General features: G+C 41.3%; 1 protein-coding gene across 2 annotated transcripts in view; it reads left to right on the forward strand.

Moving 5' to 3' along the window:
• The first annotated feature begins 7 nt into the window (after nt 1–7).
• Nucleotides 8–19,240, forward strand: part of Stoml2 (stomatin like 2) — a 44,075-nt gene continuing 24,842 nt past the window's right edge. Inside the window, exons 1-3 of one of the 2 annotated variants that reach the window (XM_080276298.1) lie at nt 8–206; nt 11,477–11,566; nt 13,763–13,910. In XM_080276298.1, the coding sequence (XP_080132424.1) occupies nt 156–206; nt 11,477–11,566; nt 13,763–13,910 (289 nt within the window). In that variant the 5' untranslated portion in view covers nt 8–155. Of the gene's footprint in view, nt 207–3,632; nt 3,791–11,476; nt 11,567–13,762; nt 13,911–19,240 lie in introns of those variants that run through there. The other variant, XM_080276299.1, reaches the window with a different exon arrangement.

Consider the following 19,240-nt stretch of genomic DNA (forward strand, 5'->3'; position numbering starts at 1 on the left):
TCAGAGATGGGTTGTTTGGTCAACGTGGTTTCAACCTTTTCGTAACCAATCAAAACGGATGTTGACACACTACTGAATGGAACCACCTCCCGTGAGAATAGCACAAGAAGCAAGATATACTCTCAGAACAGAGACAAAATAGTGTAATAGCGATAATGCTGGCTACATCACTCAGGGCAGCAGGGCGATCATGTAGGAGTCTGTTGGTGAGAAACTTTGCAATTTTGCAGTTTGTCAGGCTTTCACGGCACACTTGAACGGTAGTTTATTTGTTGAAACATTTGCCACTGATGCACGTGATTAAAATACTGTATTGCAAGTTTTGTTACTGGATATTGATATATTCTTAAGCCAAGTAACTTGGTGTTTGGAATTCAAACTGTTTCTCGGTGTTTTATTGATTTTATAAAGTATGGTTTTCACATGTTTATTTCTTACATTGGCGTAATGGAGACCCTTGTGAAATTCCCATTGTTAAATAATGACTCTTTTATTTCTCCGTAAGTAAAGATGGGGAAATTACTATTAAATTACTAAATGCATTTGCTATACAAAAATCATAGAGAATGTCTCCTAATTGCCAGGCACAGTATTGTCAAATGCATATTTGAAAAATCATATATTATCATGAGGTGAAACTTTGTTTTGGAAAGAGGTAAGGGGAGTTAGACAGGGTGTTAAAGAAGTGAAATATAAAAATGGTAGAGTACTAGTGGAGGAGGGAGAAAACGTGAGCTTATGGAGAGAACACCTTAAGAAATTGTTGAACATAGAGAATGAAAGTAATGCGAGTACAAGTGGCTGGGGAATGGCTGGGAGAAGGAGGGATGTGAGAAGAGAGGAAGAAATCGGTAGTAGAAGGGAAGTTGTGGAAGCAATGAAGGTCAAAATGGGGAAAGCCCCAGGAATTGATGGAGTGTGTGGTGAAATGCTGAAGCATAAGGGAGGGATAGTAGTAGAATGGTTGTGGAAGATGTGTAGATTGGCCTGGGAGGAAGGTAAAGTCCCGGAGAATTGGAAGTCAGGTATAATTGTTCCCCTGTATAAAGGAAAAGGGGAAAAAGAAGTGCGTGGTAATCATAGAAGCATTTCTCTTCTTAGTATAATAGAAAAATATATGGTAGGATACTTATTGACAAAGTTAGGGAAGTAACAGAGGAATTAGTTGGAGAAGAACAGGGAGGTTTTAGGAAGGGAAGAGGTTGTGTAGATCAGATTTTCCTTCTTAGGTCTGTAATGGAAAAGTTTCTAGAGAAGGGAAAGAATTTGTATGCAGCCTTCATGGATTTGGAGGAAGCAGATGACAGGGTGGATAGACAAGGATTGTGGAAAGTATTAAGAATATATAGAGTAGATGGGAAGTTGTTGAATGCTGTAATGAGTATGTATGAGGGTGCTAAAGCTGCTAGGCATGTGGACAGTGAACTGAGTGAATTTTTCTTTTTGAAGGTTGGACTGAAACAGGGATGTGTCATGTTTCCATGGTTGTTTAGTCTGTTTATGGATGGGGTTATAAAACAGGTACCTTACAAGACAGGGCAGTGAATATTGGAGCAGCCCTAATGGGAGAGGGCAGTGTTTGGAAACTCCCTGTACTGTTGTTTCCAGATGGTACTGTACTGTGTTAAGTGAAGATGAAAGGGAGCTGCAAGGCTTGGTTAATGAGTTTAGGAGAGTGTGTCAGAAACAGATTCTAAAAGTGAATGTAGGGAAGAGTAAAGTTATGGTCTTTGAGAGAAGTGAAGTCAGTGAATGTACAGTAATGTTGGATGGGGAGGAAATGGAAAATGTGAGTGCATTTAAGTTCTTTGGTAGTGTGATGAGTAAGGATGGAAGTTTAGAGGATAAAGTGTTTGAAAGGGTACAAGAAGGAAGAAAGGTTGCTGGTTCTTTGAAAGCAGTGATAAGAAACAGGGAACTGAGCATGGAAGTGAAAAAGTTACTACATGACAGTTTTGTGATACCAACTCTAACGTATAGAAGTGAAGCTTGGGCCTTGTTGGAGGGACACAAGTCAAGAGTGAGAGCAGTGGAAATGAGTTATTTGAATGGAGCCTGTGGAGTCACATGGAGAGACAGACTGACGAATGGGGAAGTGAAGAAGCATTGTGGTGTGGATGTGGATGTGATAGGAAGTGTTAGGAGAATCACAATAAGGTGGTTTGACTGTGTGGAGAGGATGGAGAGAGAGACTGAGAGGAGGAGAGTGTATGTGAGTGAGGTGGAGGGGGGGAGAGGGAAGGGGAGGCCAAGGATGAGATGGAGGGATGTAGTGGAGAGGTATATGAGAGAGGAGGGTGTGAGCTGGGACCAGGGCAATGAAATTTCGTGGGACAGGGCGACATGGAGACGATTTGTTTGTGGCAGTGTCTTACCAGATTAAGATGTCTGGCAATAGATTGATAGATATAAGCTACAGATTGTCCTCAGTCCTTTGATTTTCATCAGTATCCCATTATTCATGGGTTAAGATAAAGGGAAAAAAATAAGTGCACATCACAGAAGGCAAACTGATGAGAAAAAAAAAAAAGGGGGGGGGGGCCAGTAAATCTCATTAACTTTTTTACTGACTCCCTTCAGCCTCTCTGTCTTCAGCATACGTTACTGTTGCATATTTATTTCTTTTTCAGTTGCACCTTCAGTGGTCGTTGTTCTGAACTGTCTGCTTCCACCTCTATTACGGCAGGTGCAAGAGCAAACTCTTACCCATTTTGTCCAACTCTCTGTTGCAAGAGTTAACTGATACTTCAAGTAGGCCTACTGTACTTAACAGTGTGATGAAATAACAAATAGACACTTTTAATAGGAAAATGTTATAGCTATATTTTTACACGATATACTGTAGGTTCATACACATCTAATTATCTGAAATGCTGTAAAATAAATTGTGCATCATTTAACTATTCATTTTAAAAAATCAGGATTAAGAGCAAAAACATGCTAAAGTTAGAGGGTATTTCCCCTTTAGATCACAAACATGCCTTGACACACTTCGGTTTTGCATAAATATTGATTTGCAGTTCAGATAAATGTATTTGCATGTTAAATCAGTATTTATACCGGTACAAACTGTCTGTGAAGGCAAATTGTTGATCTTAAGGCGAAACACTTCTACTAACTTTACCACGTTTTTGCCCTGAGTCCAGATTTTTTATTAACAGCTAAATTAAACTCAAGATTTTTACTGGATTTCAGATAATTAGGTGTGTATGAATCTATATGGTGATAAAAATTATAATATTTCCCTATTAAAAGTGCCAATTAGGTAAATGATTCCTGTTTCAGTACAGTAATCACTCGATTATAGGGACGCTCTGTATCTGGACATGCTCTGTATCAGGACGTTAGGCGTTGGCTCTGTTATTTCCATATCTGGATTTCTTTGTCTGTATCTGAACATAAAATTTCGGACATGGCCAGTTTGGCGGCCTATAAATTCAAAAAATCAGTTGGGCAGCTGGCCAGCCTCTCTGGCCACGTGCAGGTAATACACTGCAACCCACCAGCTGAGCAAAACTGGTTGTCTGCCCCTTCACCAAACGGTCAAAGTATCCCAGCTGTCTGGATCACTCCGAAGCTACTAGCTATGCATGAGTAATTTAGACCCTGACCCACAGGCTGAGCAAAAATGGCTATCTACCTCTTCACCGAAAGGTCAAAGTACCGGTACCCCAGCTGCCTGGTTCACTGGGAGTGTATTGGCTGCTAGCAAGTACAGTAATACAGACCCTAACCCTCCAGCAGCTGGGTTGACTGCTGACATGAAGGCCTCAGGAGATATAGGAGTGAGGTTAGTCAATAACCTGACAGCTATGATTATATATGTGTGTGTTGTCCCAGATGAATGGCTGAAGAGTGTAATTGTAAATGTGTACAAGGGGAAGGGAAATTATAGGGGTATAAAGCTTTCAGATCAGATAATGAAAATAATGGCAAGAGTTCTAGAAGGTATGATTAGAGAAAGAGTGAATACTGATGAGATGCAGTTTGGGTTTATGCGAGGCAGGGGGACCACTGATGCCACAGTCATTGTTCGACAGCTTCAGGCAAAATATATAGGAAAGAAAAGGGAACTGTACTTTGTTTTTGTTGATTTGGAGAAGGCCTTTGACAGAGTCCTTAGAGAGGTGGTGAAGGAAAGCTTGGGATGGAGGAGTGGCTGGTTAGGGTGGTTATGGCCATGTATGTGGGTGCTCGCAACCAGGTATAAGAGTAAATGGAGATTTGAATGATGAGTTTTCTGTGAATGTTGGTGTGCACCAAGGGTCAGTTTTGAGTCCCTTGTTGTTTATCGTGGTACTTGATGCCCTCTCACGTGACTTCAGAAATGGACTCCTGTGGTAGATGCTGTATGCTGATGATTTGGTGTTGATTGCAGAGAATGAAGGGGAGGCAGAGGAAAGATTTAGGAAATAGAGTGATAGTATGGGGCACAAGAGAAAATGAAGATAAAACAAAAGTGATGATATCTATTCGCCACAAGGGTGTGGGAAGTAAATTCCATCTTGTACAGTGTTTGTGATAGGTAGGTGCATAGGCTAAGAGATGTAGCTGCATTAGATGTAGACTGCGAGATAATGCTGATTTTGTGTGCAGTGTGTCAGGGAGACCAGGTGAAGATTGTCAGGTGTGAAAGGATTGAACTTGCTGGCGAGTCTCTTGAGTGCGTGGATGAGTTTTGTCATTTGGGAGACATATTATATGCTGGAGGTCGGGCTGGAACTGCTTCTGTGGCTATGGTGAGAAGTGGCTGGAAGAAGTTCAGGGAGCTGTTGCCTCTCCTGACACTGAGAGGGCTCTCCCTGTGTGCTAAGGGATCTTTGTATGCTGCATATGTCATAAATGTGATGCTGTATGGTAGTGAGACCTGGGCAGCAAAAGAAAAGGATATTCACAGACTCAAACATACAGAAATAACAATGAGTAGGTGGCTGTGCAGTGCCTCCCTGAGTGCACAGCATGGGGGGCTAGGTTTACGATGGAAGAGTTGAGAGGTAGGATGGGACTGGAGTGTATTGGTGTTGTGATGAGAGGTAGACTGAGATGGTTTGGGCATGTGGAAAGGATGGGGGATGATAACTGGGTGCAGAAAGTGAGATGCGTTAACATTGAGGATAAGGCTGCGAGGAGTAGACAGAAAAAGACCTGGGACAAGGTCATTAAGTGTGACCTTAGGGTTAGGGAACTGAACAGGGAGGTTGCCATAGATTGAGCAGCATGGAGAGCCGCCATTAGGTGACCAAGGTCGATGCATGCAAACATGTCAGAGCCTTCAAAAATGAAAACGAATAACATTATTACTTTAATAGATATCAGGGTGAAAATGCAACCAAGGAGTCTTAACCATCAATACCATTCAAACATTGGCCATTAGAGGTATTTTACATACGGTAAGGATATTCTAGGGATACTGACAATTTATACAATAAACTTTTGGGAAATTCCTTGCAAATTCATTAACCCATCCTGTCCAGCAGATGTTTACCCAAACCCTTCCCACAGTTGGTCATTCCCAAGAGAAATCATGAAAATCATCTATTTTTAAACCTTCATATCTCAGTTAATACTTAACCAAATATAAAAAACGAGGTGTCATAATACTCAACAATCCTTCGATTTCAAGCTGATTGCATCAGATTGTCCATGAAGTGTGTGTAGGGAGGGTGAGTAGGTGGGGAATGGGGGCAATTTTTGTTGTTTTTTTGCCGGTGTCCATATGCGTGGCAGAGGTTTGGTGACACAACTAAGGTTTTGACTAGCCCTCCACAATAATAACACTTCAGTAACACTTCCAGAAGACCAAAATCCACCACAAACACTATTTACATGAAAAATTTTCCATAATCGGTCATACTTGGTGCTGGGAGGTCAGTAACCATAGCAACGACCTTCAGGCAGGCTGCCTGCTCACCTCACCACCCTGCCTCACAGACAGACACTCTCGCACTCTCTCTCTCACAAACACACACACACACACACACACACACACACACACACACACACACACACGATGTATGTTTGCCTTGCATTGTCGCTCGATTCTGGCACCACTGTGCGACTATAAGTCTAGGTATTACAACTATTACAAATAATACTATTATCCCTATCCTGTGAAGGGAGGAGCGTAAATTCTGGCTGTGCGCATAACTCTCGCTCAAGAGGTTTCAGAAGTCGCGTAGAGATATTTTACTTCTAACGGTCGTAGGAAAGTTACTATTCATCATAGAAAGGCCACTTTGGTCTCATTTTGAAGATGAAGAGTTTTGTTCTGTCGTACATTGTCCAAAAAGACAATATATACAAAATAAAATGCAAAAAAAGTGAGTAGAAGTTGGCTGACGTGCTAAAGTTTTACACTGTCCTTTAAAATAATATTTGCCAAAAAAAAATTATTCCATCTATCTATCTATCTATTGCCAGACGCCTCAATCCCGTTTGGGGTGGCCACAAACAAATCGCCTCCAAGTCACCCTGTCTCCCGCCATTTCACTTCCCTGCTCCCAACTCACACCCCCCTCTCTCATATACCTCTCCACCCCATCCCTCCATCTCATCCTTGGCCTCCCCCTCCCTCTTCCCCCCTCCACCTCACTCACATACACTCTCTTCGTCAGTCATTCACCCTCCATCCTCTCCACATGGCCAAACCACCTCAGTGTGTTCCTCATAACGCTTCCTATCACATCCACATCCACACCACAACGCTCCTTTATATCCTCATTTGTCAGCCTGTCTCTCCATGTGACTCCACAGGCTCCTCTTAAATAACTCATTTCCACTGCTCTCACTCTTGACTTGTGTCCTTCCAACAACGTCCAAGCTTCACTTCCATACGTTAGAGTTGGTATCACAATACTGTCATGTAGTAACTTTTTCACTTCCATGCTCACTTCTCTGTTTCTTATCACTGCTTTCAAAGAACCAGCAACCTTTCTTCCCTGCTGTACCCTTTCAAGCACTTCACCCTCCAAACCTCCATCCTTACTCGTCACACTACCCAGGTACTTAAACGTACTCACATTTTCCAATTCCTCACCATCCAACCTCGCTGTACATTCACTGACTTCACCTCTCTCAAAGACCATCACTTTACTCTTCCCTACATTCACCTTTAGATTCCGTTTCTTACACACTCTCCCAAACTCATCCACCAAGCCTTACAGCTCCCCTTCGTCTTCACTCAACAACACAGTATCATCTGCAGACAACAGTACAGGGAGTTTCCAAACGCTATCCTCTCTCACCAGGGCCACTCCAACATCCACTACCCTACCTTGTACCTCTTTTATTACCCCATCCATTTACAGATTGAACAACCATGGAGAGATGACACATCCCTGTTTCAACCCAACTTTCAAAGAGAAAAATTCACTTAGTTCACCATCCACATGCACTGCAGCCTTCACACCATCATACATACTCTTCACAGCATTCAACAACTTCCCATCTACTCCATATATTCTTAACACTTTCCACAATCCTTGTCTATCCACCCTGTCATATGCTTTCTCCAAATCCATGAAGGCCGCATACAACTTCTTTCCCTTCTCTAGAAACTTTTCCACTAAAGATCTAAGAATGAATATCTGATCTACACAACCTCTTCCCTTCCTAAAGTCTCCCTGTTCTTCTCCAACTAATTTCTCTGTTCTTTCTCTAACTCTGTCAATAAGTATCCTACCATACACTTTTCCTATTACACTAAGAAGACAAATGCCCCTATGATTACCACACACTTCTTTTTCCCCTTTTCCTTTGTACAAGAGAATAATTATACCTGACTTCCAATCCTCCGGGACTCTTCCTTCCTCCCAGGCCAATCTGCACATCTTCCACATCCATTCTACTACTATCTCTCCCCCATGCTTCAGCATTTCACCACACACTCCATCAATTCCTGGGGCTTTCCCCAATTTAACTTTCTTCATTGCTTCCACAACCTCTATCCTACTGATTTCTTCCTGTCTTCTCACCTCCCTCCTTCTCCCAGCCATTCCCCAGCCACTTATACTCGCATTACTTCCATCCTCTATGTTCAACAATTCCTTAAAGTGTTCTCTCCATCTGCTCACTTTTTCTCCCTTCTCCACTAGTAATCTACCATTTTTATCTTTCACTCCCCTGCTAACTTCACTTCCACCCTGTCTTACTCTTTTCACCTCTTTCCAGAACATTTTCTTACAGTCCCTCCACTTTACACTCAAATTCCTTCCAAATTCCTCATATACTCTCTTCTTACTCTCTCCTACTAATCTTTTCACCTCTCTCTTTCTCTCTACGTATAACTCTCTCTTCTGCCTCTCAACTTCTTCCACGCCCCTATTTCTCATCCATTCATTGTATGCTTTCTTCTTTTGTGCCACAGCCTGTCTCACCTCTTCAGTCCACCACGCTGTTCCTTGCACCCCCCTCCGTCTTCTCTTCCTTCCACACACCACATCACATGCTGCACATACTTCTTCCGTAAATATCCTACACACACCTTCCACGTCTCCCATCTGCTCCAATTCATATTTGCCCAATTGTTCCTCCACTTCTCTCTTATACTCTGCCTTTTTCTCATCCTCTTGTAACCTTTCCACTCTCCTTGGAACTACTCCTTCCTCTCGTCTTTCCCATCTTCTATTCCTCCATCTTACTTGAATCCTAATTCTGTCCACCACCAAGTAGTGGTCAGAAAGTCCACTCCCCCAACCTCTATAAGCTCTTGCGTCCATAACACATCTTCGCATCCTTTCATCCACACACACATAATCAATCATTGCCTTCCTTTCATTCAGTTCACCACCCACCCTTCTCATCACTTGCCTTGTATACCTGTGGATTATTTTATGCCTGAAGAGAGTATTGGCTATCACCAACCCCCTCCCAGCACAAATGTCCACTAATGCACTCCCATTCTCATCTATCTCAGCTGGCACACCTCACTCACCAACTATTCCATCCACCTTCACATTCTCAACTTTACCATTCATATCACCAATCAAAAACACTCTCTCATTCCTTCCAAACTTTTCCATGCACACTTCTACATTTGTCCAGAACTCTTCTCTCACTCTTCTAGCACGATCTTGCGTTGGCGCATACACACACACACAATCACCCACATTTGTATTCCAACTTTCAACTTTACCCACACAATCCTTGACCCAACTGATCCATACTGTCTTATGCTCTTCTTCCATCTTTTACTCACAACTATACATACTCCTTCCTTTGCCCTCTCATTCTCACCTACTCCTGCACATATACCGCATCCATACTCCCATTCTCTCATACTTTCTCCTCTCCATTTTGTTTCAGTTATTCCACATACATCCACTTTCGCACCCTCAAGCACCTGGACAATCTCTCTCTCTTTCACCTCATCATTCGCTCCCCTTACATTCCACATTCCGATAACCATGTCCTTTGTCCGGTCCTTGGTCGTCATCGTTTGGTCAGTCCTTGTCCGAGGCTTATTGTTTGTTTTTTGAGTTAGTTGTATATATATATATATATATATATATATATATATATATATATGTGTGTGTGTGTGTATACTGCATTTATATATATATGGAGCCTCTGTGGTAGAGTGTGCATCTCGCACGCTGGTGGGCGGGGGTTCGCCTCCTCGCCAGAGTTGTAAAAACTTTGGGAAGCTTTCACCGAGCCACTGACCACTTTGGCGGACACAAGGGGTGCTGTGGTTGAACCAGTGTCGCATACTAGTATGCTTGCACCCAGTCGGCTTAAGGCGGTCTGATTACACTTGGTTCACAGACTACACACACATCCAAAGCCACTACAACACTACAATCACACTCACAAGCACTTCTCACCCTACATACAGTCTCTACCAGACAGCCTAAGCCACTGGGTAGAGATACATTAGCTGTATCGTCCCTGCTTCGGTAGGGATAGGCCGGTCCTGCAGTGGACCTCAATGGCTGATGATGATGATGATAATGATATATATATATATATATATATATATATATATATATACACTGCATGACAGTATTGTGATACCAACTCTAACATATATATATATATATATATATATATATATATATATATATATATATATATATATATATATATATATATATATATATATATATATACATACACACACACACACACACACACACACACACACACACACACACACAGTAAAAGTCCTGTAATCCGAATGGCAGGGGACTGAGGGTCTTTCAGACTATTGTTTTTTTTGGACTATTGGGAGGGACCTCTGAAAACGTCAGAAATATGTACATGATCATTTAATAAACACTTAAAATGATATGGGTTATTGTATCACTCACTGGAAATGCATAGAAGTGTAGGTGAATAGTTGCAGGCAGGTACATCCAAGTCCAAGGGCAAGTCTAAGCCAGATAAATCCTTAGATAATGCCCAGAAAATTTTGAAAAAGCTCAGAAAAAATAGAAAAATTTCGCCTTGGCAAATTCGAAGTATTGAGATTTTCGGATTATTGGCGGACTTTTACTGTATATACCGGTATATATATCTTGTGATCACCCAGTTTCCCATGTTATATAGATAATCATATAGAAACCAGGCTATCTCAAAACTTTATTTTGCATAATGCAATGAAGAAAGTATTTGTAACTGAAATCTCTACATTTTCTGTAACATCTGAAATTGGATATCAGAGTGTCTGGTAAGTGATAATTGGTTTAATGAAACATGTATGGTGATGCACATGGCAATGATATGCTCCTTTTATAACATGGTTTTCAAAAGAATTATTGCCCTACAGGCTGTTTCTGAAGTAGATTGAAAAGTAAAAAATGCAGAAAGATACATGCATATTTTTGCCTGTACATGGAGCCAAGATAGTGAAGGCTTCAAAGATGTGGGTCCTGCTGTATGGTTTATGCATTCTCATCCTTCATTTCAGGACTCTACCTCACTTGATCTTTTTGGTGGAATTGAGGGGTGAGAAGATGGTGATGATGAACCTTACCCACAAACTCATCACAATTAGTGCAGTATATAGCTATAATTCATAGACAGTCCCAGAAATATTTACTTTACTATCATTATTTTGTTCTGGCTGTAACCTAATATTTTTATTGTTCTTGAGTACAGTAGCCTGGTATCATCACAGGACTGAATTTGTCCTTCACATGCATTGCTGAATTCTCTGCCAGACGTTTCAGTTTTCCATTCATTTCCAAACAGTATTGCATCTTCCACCATTAAGTTTCCTTTCCAGTAAACAGTGCATTATATATAAACAGATACTATACCAATCAGAATATCCTTTCTTCAGAACCACCCCTTCATACCTGTATGTTATTGCTTTCACCTCTTTCAGCACCTCATCTGTATACTTTAATGTACACACTGAGTAGCTTTGATGAAGTGATACAGCCTTATTTCAAGTATCATTCAGACTGAACTTTCATTTATTGTATCATTCACTCTCCCAGTTATTTTATTTGAAATGTTCCATGCCTTACAGCAAGTACCAAGGCGCCCAACAGTGGATTCAGCAAGATGGCGCTCGCACCTTCCTCTCAACACAGTAATTCTCTTTGTACCACAGCAAGAGGTAAGAAGGCTGTCTTCTACAGTGTTACTGTACGGTATTTTTTGTTCTAAGATGATATATTTAGGTAAAGATTTGAAGTATATTATGACAGTATTTTAAGTAGCAGGAGAGTCATCTAGGACATACTGTAGTGGCAAATCCTGGATGATTGGTGTTGTAACTTTAGAAATTACTCCAAAAGACAGAGAAGCCTTCCCAGTATTTTCACTGAGACTAAATATGCATGGTAAAGGAACCACTAGGTGTAGTTTTTTGTTCATAGTTGACTGTGTAAGCTGTGTGGACACCTTCAGCTTATCTTTCATGGTGCGGTCACTAACAGCTCCATGTTATTCCATCTCCAGAATTTTTGCAAGCTTTTTACTGTATATTCACAATCCTGGGTACTGTTTTCCCTTACATTATGTGTTGCCTATATCCTATAGGATTTGAAGTAATTTTTGTGACGTTATCTGGCAAATTGTGTTAAAAAGTCGTTGATGTTTAAATGTACGCCTCACTAGGATCATTGATCATGCCATACACATTCAGTAATTAAGAATTAGGGGGATCAAAAAGCTAAACCATGGAATGGTGTCTAGTAATTAATTGCATTGCCTTGTGTAATACAGGAAATTATTTTTAAAAACAGGTGGTAATCATATAGCCAACAAATGTACACTTGGCCTCCTACTGAGTTAAGCCCCAGTCACACGTACGTGGCTCAAGGGCTGGCCGCGGCACGACTCAAGGTCGTGTCCTAGTTGGCTCCCACGCCTCCCGACTGGCCCCGAATCTTCTCTACTCATGACTTCCTAACGACTGAGTCAGGACTGCCTCACAACCGGTCGTGACGTCCTCAAGAACACGACAAGCTTGCGCAGCGACCATGAGGAGACGGAGCTACGAGTCTTCAGATTTGAAATTTAACGAATTTTTGTCGGCCACGACCACGACACAACCGCCCACGAACGCAAGACAACTTCGTGACGCATTTGGGGAATGCACCCCGACCCCCCCACGACCGACCCATGGGGCAGGGCATCACACCTGAACTATCAGTGACACCCAGTGTGAGGCGGGGCATCACACCTAGACCACCAATGACACCCAGCATGGGGCGGGGCATCACACCTAGACCACCAGTGACACTCAGTGTGGGGCGGGGCATCACACCTGGACCACCAGTGAAACCCAGAGCATCACCATGGAGCTCTCCTGTTTCTAGTCAGTTGATGAGGGACACACAGTCATAAAAGTTTTTTGTCGGCAACAGCATCACGACATGCAACGACTGCATCACGATGCATCCAATTGAGCTAAGACTGCTTCATGACCGTCGTATGACACTCCCGACTGCAACTCAACTGTGACACGACTTTTGGCAAGTCGTGAGGCCCAACAAGTCGCCCCAGCGGCTCGTGAGCGCCCTAAAGAGTCCGGGCTTTGTCCGTGAGTCAAGGGACGATCAATGAAAAATTGCGTTACGATGTTGAGTCGCACCGTGGTCGACCCTTGAGTCGTTTGTATGTGACGGGCTTTAAGTTGCTCCAGCTGGTGGTAATCCATATCAGTTTAATTTGTGGGGTAGTCAGAGTTTATTGCTCACCAGAATGCCTCTCATGGTAAGCTGCTGGTAACTCTCACCATAAATCTCTGGACTGCATCAACTAACCCTTGAACCCCTGTGCTCCTGTTTTGGCAATAAAGGATGAACCAATAAAATACTGTGTTGCTTATGATATGTTCCTTAGAAGATTGTGGTGAGCTTGAGTTTCCTTTGGCCTCATTTTCAGGGTGTAGGAACATCTGTTGGGGTGTTTCCACATAATAATTATAGTCAAGAAGTAATGTTCCTATTCCTTATATCCCTGAATCTGAAATTATTTTTGTTGCATCTTCTAATGCCTGTCATATTGTAAGCAGCTTGAAGTCACTTCCTTGTATACAGTACCTCCAAAGTGACAGAGCATAGGGTGAAGTGAATTTTTTTTAAATTTGAAAATAAATATCACCACACTATTATATACCATAACCTGCTTTTTTTCTGTATTATGGCTGCTGTTCTGACATCCTATGGTCTTTTTCCAGCATACCACAGTAATTATTTAATTACATTATATATTACTATACTCATTTTAACATACCTGTATAATACAAAAGTTTTGAACAGTGCTGGTAATAATCTTATCCTTATCTGTGCCTTTTCTTTAACAGGCTTGGGTTGTAGAACGCATGGGAAAGTTTCACAGAGTATTGGAGCCAGGAATAAACTTACTCATACCTGTGTTGGATAGAGTAAAATATGTACAAAGTCTGAAGGAAATAGCCATTGATGTTCCAAAGCAGGCAGCTATCACATCAGGTATGTTTATGGGAACTATACAGATCAGAAGCTTTAGCCCTGTCAGTCCAGTGATGCATTTTTATTAGGTTTTTGCCATATACAGATGCTTAATTCAGCTGAGAGAGAGTATTCAGATTGTGAAGGGGTTAATGAGGACTGTTATTAACCCAGAGTCACTATGAGTGGATATTCTCAGCTTAACTACCAGTAAATCATGTAAAGGTAACAAGAAAAAAAAAAAAATCTGGTAGAAGGGGTTATTATATTAATGCAGAGGATGTGATTTAATTAACTGAGATATAAAAATGTGTAAGCAAGTACGGTGCCCTCGCACAGTGAAAGTATTCAGAGTAAACGATTCGCCTAGTGAACGAGCAGGGAGTAATCAGGTCCACAATTCCATAATGAACTAGTTCAACCCAAGTGAACGAAATCGGGGAAAAGAGTAGGCCATAACCGCCGTCTCCCATATTGAACAACCTCCCTACCCCCCAGTAGATGCTGCACAAAAGGTCAGATCTGAGCAACCTGTTGAGCAGAATTCAATGGAGGACGAAGATTTGCTTATGTCAAAGATCAGTAAAATTCTACCAGCAGTGGATGTTCTGACATCTTGTTAACCCTTTAACCACGGGCTTGATTTGCTTTTCTTGCGGCACCTGCGGGTATATTCGCACTCCGACAGACTCTCTAAAAATATTTGCCAAAAATCAGTTATTAGTCCTAGAATATTAAAATCACATATGCTTATGGCACATACCTTCAGCTTTCTCCTGGGGTGTTTGTTGAGCCTTTGTTGAGTACCGTAGGACTTGTGGAGACCTCTGAAGTTGGGTAACGAAGTCTCCACTTTACACTTCCCGACAACCCGTAATATGATTACTACAGCCTGATATTATCACTAGAAACACTATTCTATGATTCTCAAATATTTTGGAATCCATATTCCAAAAAAAAAAACACTGTGAAAGCAATGAAAATTACGAGGGCGTATGACCTTCCCACTTGCGCTAGTTCGCCACTGGTGTTGTCATTTATTATTCATAAAAACTCTCACAGTTTATATTTCTATTACTATATGACACTTATATATATCTACAGTCTTTATCCATAAGTTTCCTTCAGTAATAGTACTGTAGTTTATTGTCACTGTAGGCATTCAATTTCTTTCTGTAAAATACGTAGCATTCATTTTCTCGTCCTGTACACTAGCTTTGAGAGTGAATGTCACTTTCACCTTCACTCTCATAACTCATAGTATTCATACATGCTAGAGTGAAACTTTCACTTTCATTACTCCTAGTATATTTACTCGTATTCTTATAATACTACTCATTTACATTTCTATTTACGTTCTCTGTTTTATTTACGTTATTTACATTTCTATTTTATTTACACTGTGTTATGCACTGTTACTTGAAGTAACTTTTAAAACTATTTTCCACTGTTCACTTATATTTACATTCATTACTTTCACTTGCTGTTTACACATTATTTACAATTCCACTTGCTCTGTTTTACTCAACAGAAAGATCGTAGTCACTCTCTTGCAATTGTCAACCCTTTACCTCTTTCCACACGAGGTTTAGTAGGGGGTAAAGGTCACAGGGCCCTTTGCATGGGGCTAAAAAATTGGCAGAAGTTAGCAGGAGCAAACAGACGTACCTTCACCTTGGAAGATGACAGTGAACTGATAGGGATGGGCCGGGGTGGCCTACCTAGGGAAATGCATTACTGTCAACGTCAGCCCCTTGACAGCTGCTAATATATAGCAGTGAAATGATTGGCAGGAAATCTAGACAGTACATTATAAATTAGGTAGTTCCAGGTGAATGTAAATATCACTTAGGCTTCTCCCTTCCCTCCTTATATATATTTTTAGTACGAGAATAGATTATACAGCATATTTCAAGGGGAAATAAACAGCGAAACTTAGCGAACGAGTGCACGTGAGGTGTTGTCAGGTGATAATTAGCCAATTCCAGGTGTATGGCACTCTCACTTACCTTATTTCTTTTTGGTATATATTATTTGGTATAAGAACAGGGCATAGGGCTTATTTCAATGGATGAAATCAGTGGAAAATTCCAGGGAAGATATACTTAGCATAGCACGGCCGGGCAGGCGAGAGGAGAGGGTAATGGAGGGAAGGTAGGGAGGGGAGTCAAGAACGTGGAGAAATGGCTAAATTGTCAACAATGGATGGGAGTACAGATGAGATTAGGAGTGCTGACTAGTGTTAGACATTGGCAGTACTGATAGATGATACAAGCTACCACTTGAAAGCCCAGGGGAATTCAAAATAACACAGAATCGCAAAAGTAGCCCCGCGGTATGATCCCTTGCTCCCAAGCATCACGAAAGTGACGCCCCGTGGTTAAGGGGTTAAGGCAAATGAAACCAGCTACCTTAGGACATGGGAAGTGCTCAGTGAAGTAGAAACCACTTTTCGTTATTGCATTGAAAGGCACATTATGGAAGTCAGCATAAAACAAACACTCATCACACGCTACTACCGAACTCAAGAACAATAGGAGCTATTGGCCTCTACATCATCTGCTACACTTCCTGGGGAAGACAGTGATGATGTGATGTTAGTGGTGTCATCTTTGGACTTTGAAGATTTTATGGGAGAGGTGAATGAGGTAGAGGCACGTGGGGAAGTGGTTCAGTCAGGTGATGAGGGTGAGACTGGTGATAGGAATGAGGAAGTGGAAGGTGATGTGGCGCGGACACCCTAAGTGTATCTCCCTGCCTCGGAACCACCTGTATTCAAGCCAGTGAGGACTGCCATGTGTTTTATATTTTATACAGTATATCTGTACTGTATGTGTTTGAAATGTGCCCTTTAGCACATCTCTGTGGCTCAAAAAGTGCACTTTGAGGAAGTGGTGCTGCCCATATGCTAATTTTCCCATAAGATATGTTGTTCACAGTAAACGAATTCGCAGTGAATGAGCTCGTCTGCCGCCCATAAACTCGTTCACTGCGGGAGGGCACTGTACGTATGCCACTGTGGTATAAAATATTTATTTGATGCATGATTAAGAGTTGCAGGAAGCTTAATAGTGTTGTACTGTATGCCTTATTTACAGGCACCCTCCTTTCAAAGGTGCACAGTAGAATTATGAACTGCTGCCAAGTTAATTTTTTATTACAGTATAAAACTGTGAAATGTATATTTTAATAGTGCTTTTTACCCAGAAGTTTGAGCATCAGTTAAAGCAGCCTTTGTTTGCACCTGTCATAAATTATAAGTGAAACTTGCCCAGATATATTGGGTGGTAGCAGTGTGAGTAGGGGAACCATGTAATATTGTTGAAGGGAGTACCATATTATTGTTGCTATGCCCAACTTGATTTTATTACAAGAAAATCAGGAAGGAAAAAAAAAAAATGTACACCAGGTTACAACAGTCTGTAACAGTTGGACTTGAACTGCTGTTGGTTGAAACCTGGGGGGGAAACTAATCTGAGGAAGCAAGTTCCAAAGAGTAGTAGTTCAGGTAATAAAGAAATTCTAATAGACTGACGTTCTGCAATATGGCAGTGTGACATTCAAATCATTGATGCTATCAGATGCCCATGTAACAGGGGGGAAGGTGTGGATAGGTGACACAATGGATGCTACTTCTTCTGAGCATTGGGCTTAAAAGTATGTGTAAAATATTGCAAGGGAGGTAATAAATGGATGCTGCTTCATCTGAATCTTGGCCATGAAAGTATCTGTAAAATAATGCAAGGGAGGTAATATTGTCTTAATTGTAGGGGAAATAGTTCATTTATAATTGCTGGGTTATTAATTATTGTTATAACATTGTTCTGAATTTGGTACATTTGTGTTAATGCAATCTCTCCTTATCCACTGCACAAAGGTGAGCAGTGTTTGAGCTAAGAACAGATATGACTTGTAACCTATAGCTAACTGTTCTTCAGTGAAGACGTTACTGAATCTGGACAGTAATCCAAGTTTATCTTGAGACAGTTTTAGCAAGTGATCAAACATGAGAGGTCCTATTGAGAATCTCAATACTGCACTATTAGAGATAGGAATATTGGTTGCATTAAAGTTATTATAGAAATCAGGCAATCTGTCCATTAGTAAACTGGATATATTTGGGTTTCTTAGCATTAAATGAGATAGCGATATTTTGTGATATTTTGTCCCCCATTCAGTGGCCTCAGATATGTCTTAATTTATGTAGGTTGCTGTGCCAAGGTGGGAGTTTGAGATATCAAACTTTGAGAATAGGTGTTTTAAGTGTGAAGTGTTGAGTCTTCTGCTTATGAATGAATGGACTTATGGGTGACAGATGTGATCATTAATATAAATGAGGAACTGGGTTGGATCTGGACTGATCCTTATGGCACACAAGCATTGAGTGGAAATTGGAATACACATCATCTCCCTTTCATCTTTGTATTGCTGAAATGTGAGGAAATCAATGAGACAGAAGATGATAAGCTCTAGCAAGAGAGTTTGGATAACAGGGAATGATACCGCATTCTGTCAAGGTTTTAGAGATGTCAAGGACTAATGTATAGGTTTCGCCATATTGATCAATTGAAGATGAGTATATCAACTGTGGATCTTTCATGGCAAAAACTATACTCTCTGTCACTATTGTGTAGTACAGTAACCCCTCGTTATACGGTAGGGATCTGTTCCTGAAAACCCCATCGTATAGCGAGCCCATTATAACATGGAGTCAATGGGGATACGTTCCCAGACCTACCAAAACTCTCACATACACACACACCTTAGCACCTATATGCATGAAATATCCTTATGTTTAAACATTGAAAGCAACATATTAATAATGAATAAAGAGGAAAAAACATGAAAACTACAGTATACAGTAGTTCTTACCTTTACTGGAGCAAGAAGGGTTGTTGATGTCCCCTCCGAGGCTAAGGGACAGTAAGGGCCTCACAGCCCTCATTCATCACTGTCAGAATTGGCTGGCTGGGCAGGGCTGGCTGATGAGGCTGAACTGATGAATGAGACAGGGCTAGCTGGCTTGGCAGGGCTTGGTGGCTGGTGGATGGTCGAGGAGATGTGGCAGACGTAGATGGCTCACCAGAATCAACAGACGTTGCCTTGAAAAAGCTAGAGATTTTTGTTTGTCTAGTCTCTCTCCTTTTCATTTTATAAATCTCCTTGTAGACACTGATTCCCTTCTCTATGTCTCGTATAGCTGCAGCACTTCGTTCCGTGTTGGGGTTGTTTTCTTGAATATCATCAATGGCAGCCTGTATCGTGGTGAAAAATCTTCTCAGCATCTTCATATCCAGGCCAAGAGCAGTGCGTGTTAACGCAGGGAGAGCGCAGGAGAGAGTGGACAAGCG

This window comes from Coenobita brevimanus, chromosome 64 (genome assembly GCF_032717465.1).
Source record: "Coenobita brevimanus isolate Jiangsu-jjx chromosome 64, ASM3271746v2, whole genome shotgun sequence".
Classification (NCBI taxonomy): domain Eukaryota; kingdom Metazoa; phylum Arthropoda; class Malacostraca; order Decapoda; family Coenobitidae; genus Coenobita; species Coenobita brevimanus.